The sequence below is a fragment of the Ochotona princeps genome, chromosome 20 (genome assembly GCF_030435755.1).
Source record: "Ochotona princeps isolate mOchPri1 chromosome 20, mOchPri1.hap1, whole genome shotgun sequence".
Taxonomy (NCBI): Eukaryota; Metazoa; Chordata; class Mammalia; order Lagomorpha; family Ochotonidae; genus Ochotona; species Ochotona princeps.
Genome location: NC_080851.1, coordinates 30,505,948 through 30,513,871, shown reverse-complemented (window position 1 = coordinate 30,513,871; position 7,924 = coordinate 30,505,948). Strand labels below are relative to the sequence as shown.

Genomic DNA, 7,924 nt, shown 5'->3' with positions numbered 1-7,924 from the left:
GGAACCAAGGGACTCTGCTGTATTAACCAAATGACAGCTCAATTTGCCCTAGGAAGAGATGGTCTAGAAACACATTTGGGTTGAGCAATGCAGGTCACGAGTTTCGAGTTTCGCTGTCAGACTGCTCAGACCTGGGGTAGGGTGGGGGAACCCTAAGGCAGTACGGATAAGAGCCACATGTATCCCTCCATCAGATCTTGGTCAATACAGGAGCTGGAAAACCCCACCACTTTGTGTAATACAAATAGCTGCTTCTTTACCAATGATCCCCCATTTCTTTTAACTCAGTCCTGAGCTCACTCAACATGGTGGCAGTACAGCCCGAGAGACACAATGCCAAGTGCACAAAAGGATCTAAGTCATCAACCTCAACGTGCCAGCATCACCACCTCAAGCAAGGGTGCTAACCAGACAACTCCAGGTGTTCCCATGTCTCCAGCCAGTCTGGGACATGCCAGGGGGCTTGAAAAGGCTCATAGAACGTATAAATAAAAAATATGTTTATTTCGGTGCAAAACCTGTTTGAAATCCAGACAGGTGTTTGTTTTTGCCTCCATAATATACATTGTCATGAATTTTTTTTGCACAGCCCCTCATGTTTTAGTTACTTTTCTTCTTTCAAGGTTTTTTTTTTATTTCTTTCCAAGGCACTGTTACAGTGAGCAGAGAAACAGAGAGAAGATCTTCCATTTTTGGTTCATTCCTCAAATGACCAAAATGGCTAGAACCGAGGCAGGCAGAGCCAGGAACCTGAAGCTTCTTTCAAGTCTCCCATGTGGGTACAGGGGCCCAGGCCCTCAGACCATCTTCCACTGCTTTCCCAGCACATTAACAGCGAGCTGGATCCAAAGTGGAGCTACTGGGACTCAAACCAGCAACCGTATGGGACGTCAGCACTGCAGAAGATGGGCTTCACTGGCTATGCCACAATACCAGCCCCTTTCTTTTCTTCTAACCCTTGCATTACGGAATGCTTGTGCCTTTCCCCACGCCCCATCCCCCACCCCCCGAGTCCCCCATGATGTAGCCCTAACACTCAGCACAATGGGCGTTCAGAGACTAGGTCTTTGGAAAGGAGGGCCCAGGGTAAGTATGAGGGTGAGGCCTTCTCAGCTTCAGAAGAGGAAAATTGATGCACTCCCTCCGAGGGCACCAAGGAAAGGCCGTGCCAGACTGTGCAGCCACGCAGCCACCTGCAAGCCAGGAGTGAGCCCCCAGCAGCCACTGCATAAGCCCACTCACCAGTCTGACACCGCCTAGCCTCTGGAGCTGGCTCATCAAGGCCATGCGTCTGCAGCCACAGCTGTCTGAGCTGCCACCTGCCCGAGGACAGGAGCAGAGCCCTGTCACTTTCCCTGATTTCTTTTCTTCCAAGCTCCCTCCTGCCCCTCCACTGGGGAAGAACGACCCCCAATTCACATACGGGATTCCAGGATCAGAAGAAGGGGGCAAAATCACGGAGGAGGCTGGGTTTCTAATATTGGAAGCTCTGACACTCTGTCTCCCTGCCAACCCAGTTAAAGCAAACAACCAGGCAACGTGTATGGGAAAGGCCAAAGGAGACCCATTGAATTATCAGAATAAACGGGCACTGAGGCAAGTACCCATTCCTGGAAAGTAACTCCGCACTGAACCATGAGGAAGACAAGAGCAGACACATCCTCAGAACACACAACAACGCACGCATGCCGCGCTGGGCAGCGGGAAAGTCGCACTCCACGCAGAGGGGCGCTCCAAAGCTTTCTGCAGAGACCTGGGCCAAGCACATCTGCCTCGAGTCACCAGGCTGCCTGCCTGACCTCGGTGTTCTGTGCCACGGCAAAGTAACTGTCAAGGATAACAGGAACCTGACTTGACCTAGTTTCGCCCAGGTTCCTGCGCAAAGTCTGTGCCTCCCGGAGCTGATGTTAGCTTGGGGACACATGTCCTTTCTCTACGGACCCTCCCCAACTCCTTCCACATCCCCCGACCGCCCACCACCATGTCACACATTCCATTCCTGAACTCTCTCCCCTGGCCATCCACTTTGAGAAAGTCCAGAAACAACACACTAAACCCAAGACTGTATTTCTGAGGTGGACCCTGCACAGCCACCCCTAACGGTGGAAAGGGATGCGGTTGGACAGACAAAAAGACCTTTCTCCATTCCCAGGAAGCCACAACAACATTGCCAAGGGCCTGACCCTCAGCTTCCACGAAAACTCCACCAAGGAGGTAGTCAAAATTTTTCCTTCTTAAATGATGGTCCTTCAAAATGTTTACACTCCTTACTGATGAGCAATATTTAAAATTTAAGCAGACCCTTCTTCCTAGGTGCCCTGGGGACCCCTAGGGGGAGCAGGAAGGTGCCTTGGCCCACCCGCTGAGGCCCTGGCCTGGTCTTCAAAGTGATTCAGTGGCAATCACAATCTTTCCTACTTCTGAGCACGCACACACAAGCCTGCCCCGCCGGGGTCACTGAATGGATGCACCAGGGATGCAACAGCACTTTTCCCCGCACCAGGAAACACACACCCCAGGAAGTCACTGCTCCGGGGTCCTGGGGTACACTCTCCTGCAGCAGGGGGCGTCCTGGAGCGTTCAGTGCTAGAGACCTGGAACCCAGGAAATAGAGGCGTGCCCCCGGGGTCACCCAAGTTCTGAGCTTACCGCCCGGGGCCCCAGAGCCATCCAGCCCCCACTAATGGAGCTTGCCACCGGATGGCCAAACACAGGCACGCCGCGCCGCCGCGTCCCGCAACCCGAGATCCCAGAGACGGCGCCAGGCAACTGGGCGCCCGGCCACCTGCAGCTGCCCGGCCAAGGAGATGGCAACGGTGAGGCCTGCGTCCTGCAGCCACAGTTCAGGGTTAGTAACTCAGGTGCATCTGGGGCAGGGACACCTCTGTCTCCCTCCCCGCGATCCCTTACACACATCCAAGCTGTCCCGGGGTCCTATCCAGCCCAGCCCGCCAGCAGGGTGCCCCTTCCGCAGCCGCCCCAACTTCGAATCGCACAGCCCCGCGGCCCGGGCGGGACAGGAGCTCCACGTGTCGCGCCGCGCGAGCCCCACTCGGGTCAGGTCGGCCCCGGGCACTCACCCGAGCCCCGGCGGCACTCCGCTTCCTCCGCAACGTGAGCCCGCTCCGCAGCAAGGCAGGCAGGTCCCGGAGCCGCGGCCGCAGCGACGCCGGCGGCTGCTCGCGTTCGGGCTCTGGCTCCGGTTCGCGGGCACCGGGACTGCGGCGCTGGGCGCCCTCGGCCGCCGCCGCTGCTGCCGCTGCCGCCGCCGCCGCGGCCAGAGCCGGGCTCTCACACGGAGTCTGCATCTTCACCGAGCCCACGGCCATCCTGCAGCGCCAGCGGCTCCCTCTCTCCCGACGCTCGCCTCCTCGGCCGCCTTCGCCAGGCAGCGAGAGGGCGCGACTGCGGCTCCGGCGCGGGGCGCGCTGCCAGCCGCTCGGCCCCGGGGCGCGCGCCACGGCCCCAGCCCCGCTCGGCGCCCCGCGCCTCCCCCTTCCCGCCCAGGTGCGCCGGGCCCCGCCCCGGCCCTCCGCCCTCAGACCTGGTCCCCCCTCGGCCACTCCCACTCCGGAACCCGAGCGCCGGAGGGAGCGCGCGGGAGGGCACCCTGGGTGCTGACTCAGCTACAGGTGTCAGGTTCCCAGGACCCGCACCCACCGCCTGGGTGTCCTCTCCGGCCTCCTTGCTCAGCGTCTGGAACACCACCTAGCCCCTCAACGTCTAAACTCCAAGGTCCCCCACTTTTTTTTTTTTTTACTAAACAAACTTCCAAACAGGTTTAGCTTCCAGCCGCGAGGCGAACACCAGGTGGCATGACCGCCCCCCACCTCCGCGCTGAACCCCTGGGCGCGCGCACCACTTGGGCAATGAAAGCAAATAAACTTTTACAGGCCGTGGGAGCGAGATGTTGTGGCAGCAAAGCACGGGCCAAGTCTGTTGGGTGACCTGAAAATGGATTTCTGTTCACCCGCTGGTGCCTGGCTTTGCCTGGGCGCTTCGATGCCTACCTTGATGTGAGTCATTGTTTTCAACGCTCCAGGAGGCTGAAGTCCTGGAGCAGACACGCACAGGGGCCTTCAATTCCAGGGCGTGGGAACCTTCCCCTTCCCAGGTCAGTTGTTGTCTTCTGCCAGGGGCCACTTCCCGTCCCTATCTTCGCCTAAGAACTTTTGAAATATGACAAGGATCATCAAGGAGGTCAGGGTCCCTAGCTGCTGCACGGTTTGCACGCTCAGCCTAGCAGGCAGTGCAGGTGCTTGGGGGATAGATTTGGAAAAGCAGAGATGCAAGGGAGGAAGACTGAGCAGTTAAACCTGCAGGGAAACAAACACCGTGGCCAGTTCTGCTAATTGCCCGAGGGTGGATCAAGAGTGGAGCTACAGCTGTTTCTAGCCTGGGAAGGACCAAGACAAATCAGGAGGAGAAAGGAAAACTAAAGGATGCCCCAGGGCTGGGGTGGGGGTGGGGGGAGATCAGCCAGGCTGAAGGAGGGAGAGAGACTTGCCAGTAGGGGGCGCCGGTGGGAGCGAGCGCCGACAGGATGCCACAGGGGACCCACTGAGCCACCCAGAATGGTGGTGATGTGAGGAAGGGGTAGGGAAGGAAACGCCACGCTTCCTTGGGACCTGTCTCTTGTAGCAGTGTGCTTTCCGGGAAAGGACTCCAAAGTGAACTCTCCAGGTCGGTGACAGCTTCCAAGTGCCTAGTGCATGTTCTGTGCCCCAGGGTTGAAGTTCCACTTCTGCGTCCCGTGTGAGTACATGCATCCGTGTTTCCAGTGTTTAAATACTTCTGTTCCAGGGCCAGGGGTCTAGCGCAGCGTTTAAGATGCCCAAGTCCCACATCGGGGAGCCTGGGTTCTATATGCGGCTCTGGGATCAAGCTCCTTGCTAACCCAGACCCTGTCGGGCAGCGATGATGGCTGCAAGGATTGGGTGCCTGGCACCATATGGACTGAGTTTCTTTGGCCCTGGCCAGGGATGGGCACTGGGGATAGCTGTCTCTCTCTTTCTCTCCCTCTCTGAATGGCGAATTAAAATAAACAAGCATAAAGCAGCCCTTCAATGCCAGTTGGTACTTAAGTCATTGCTGTGAGCCCTAGAGTTCTCCACTCATACTCTTATGCTTCTGTTTTTATTTTTGGAATTGGTTAATTGATCTGAAAGGCAGAGTGACAGAAACAGAAGGAGAGAGAGAGAGAGAGAATCTTCCTTCTACTGGTTCAGTCTCCAGCTGCCAGCAACAGCTGGGACTGGGTCAGGTCAAAGCAGCCCTGTGGGATTTCACCCGGGTCTCCCACATGGGCAGAAGGAACCTAAGTGGTAGGGTCGTCATCCATTCTCTTCACAGTCTCATAAGCAGGAAGTAGAGCAACTAGGATTCACACCAGTGCTCCTGTATATACTGTGGGTATTTCATATAGCAAGTTAATATGCTGCATCACCACGCCCAGCCAGACTTCCAGCTTCCCCCTGATGTACCAGCAAGGGAGCAGATGCCCGGCCCTCCAGAATTCGGTGAAAGATGATGACTGAGAGCTTGTGCCCCATCACCCTTGAAAATACTACTTGGTTGACACCTGCATCCTACTCTGCTCCCAAATAGAATACGTGTGTTCTTGTGAGCATTCCAGGCCCTCACGCTCCTTCACACAGCCTCCTGGGCAGGGCCGAGGAGCTGTGGTACATTCTCTTCATTCTGTGGCCCTGACCAAGGGCGCCAAGTGCAATGTCCACCACAGCCTTTACAAAGTTGAATGAGGTCCCGCTGATGAGTGGGGACAATCAGGAAGAGTAAGGGTGTGTATACAGGAATGCCGTGGCACCCATTTGAGCTGACACCTTGACGCCATGGCTCCCGCCAAGTCCTCTTCCTGGCACCCCTTGTCATTGGGACGCTGCCTGACAGCTCCTTTCTGCAGTGACAGAAATGGCCTAGACATGATTGGCAGCACGTGGCTACTGAGGGCTTGCAATGTGGCTGGTGTGACTAAAGAGTGAATTTTTAACTTTGGCTCATTTTAATTCTTATAAATTTGGATGGCAGCATATGGCAATTGCCTGGATTGGACAGCACCATTCTGGAAATTGGTTCTCTTCGTCAACTCCATCAGCTTGAAAATACACGTCACCATTTCCGCGAGGCTGTCCATGGCCCTGTCTGTGAGCTAAAATCGCAGCCTGGGGCTGTGTCATGGGTTAAGCTGCCACTTGTGATGGTGGCATCCCACATCAGAGCGCTGGTTCAAGTCCCAGCTGTTCTGATTCTGATCCAGATCCTTGTTGACAAGCCTTGGAAAGCAAGAGAAGATGGCCCAAGTACTTGGAGCCCTGCTGCCACATGGGAGACTCTGATGGAATTCCAGGCTCCTGGCTTTGTATGGCTCAGCTGGGGCCATTACGGCCATTTGAGAACCAGAAAATGGAAGGTAGTCAGTCTCTCTCTCTCTCTCTCGCCTCCTCCCTCCCTCCCTTCCTCCTTTCATCCTTCCCTCTCCTCCTCCCTTTCTCCTCCTCTCCCTTTAACTATCACTTTCAAATAAAGAAACCTTTAAGAACTTATAAAGAATAAAATTGCATCTCTTCCATCTACTCCTTTTCTTATCCCCTACCAGCCTTCTTTAGAATTGTCTGTGCATTTCACTTATTTACCTATTATCTGTCTCCCTACAACTAAAATGTGAATCTGCTTGGGCAAACATTGTTTTCCTCTTGTTCAGTTTACCCCACCTGTTACGTAAATACTTGAATTCTTCTATAGCTCAGAACTTAATCTGGATTTTTCTATGAAATCTCCTGAGCTTGCAATTTTGCAAACTTCACATTTAAAACTGTAAATACCTTATGTGCCAATAGTATGTGGGAGAACAAGATCACTGGCCATTGCTTCTCGGCCTTTTGGCTAAGATCAAGTGAAGATCACTGGCCAGCTGTTGGCTTCCCTAAAAGGCAGAAATATCAGAACTGGCATTTGTTTACAGCACGTCCTGAACTCTGAGGTTTGCAGACATACATGTGATAAGCACAGAGCAGTCACTGGGAGCCAAGGAAGCTTAGAGAGCAGGCGGCTAGCCCTGACCATGAACTAGCTAGCCACCCGGGGGCAGGATCTGGAGTTACTGTAGCAGTGTGCCAGAGGTGAGCCAGCACAACAGAAGGCTCCTCAGGCCTGGGGCTCCATCAGGAGGGTCAACACCTGTTTCAGAAGCTGATACACCCAGAGATGGCCGGGGCAGTACTCCTCCTACCCACCACAACCCCCATACACACACACACGCACCTTATTAAAATCCAAACAGATCTCCTAAATGCTTCAGTGAATAAAAGACCCACAGGTGACTTCACAGGTTCTGTTAATAAGTCTTCATTGGCCTGGAAGACTCTACTTCATGCTGCCCTGGGATATGCCCATTCAGAAACCCAGCTCTCAGCTCGGAGGAGCCCAGGTCACATGGGCAGTTGTGTGGGGGTACCCTGGCCACCAGTCCAGCTGGGTCATCAGATCACAACACTGGACTCACTGATATCCATCTGTCTGCCACCCAAGGGGACAAGACCATGCCAGCAACCCCACCCACCCGACAAAGTTGAGCCTCACTGGCCTACCAACTGCGTGAGGGGACAATGAACTGTTGGGAGGTGTTGCAGTGCTGAGGTTGTGGCTGAACCACAGTATGCGAACCTGGAGCTTGGCTCAGCAGCTCTGAGAGACAGCCTCCCTCAGGAGTCCAAAGGAAGGAGATATGCACCCAATTCTGTGGGAGCGAACGTGAAGAAGTTCCAAAGACGTCCTATGAGAGGCTGACATCGGACACAGGGAGGGAAAATATTTTGATGCAAAATACTTTTTGTTTTTTTTTTTAATCTTTAAAACATATGAATTTATTACCAATTCAAAAACAAAATGGTTAAATAAAGTGTTT

General features: G+C 54.5%; 1 protein-coding gene across 1 annotated transcript in view; it reads right to left on the bottom strand.

Moving 5' to 3' along the window:
• RAPGEF5 (Rap guanine nucleotide exchange factor 5) overlaps positions 1–3,464 on the bottom strand; it is a 201,758-nt gene extending 198,294 nt beyond the window's left edge. Inside the window, exon 1 of the mRNA XM_058678275.1 lies at positions 3,081–3,464. Within this exon, the coding sequence (XP_058534258.1) occupies positions 3,081–3,329 (249 nt within the window). The 5' untranslated portion in view covers positions 3,330–3,464. The remainder of the gene's footprint in view (positions 1–3,080) is intronic.
• Between the last annotated feature and the right edge of the window lie 4,460 nt (positions 3,465–7,924).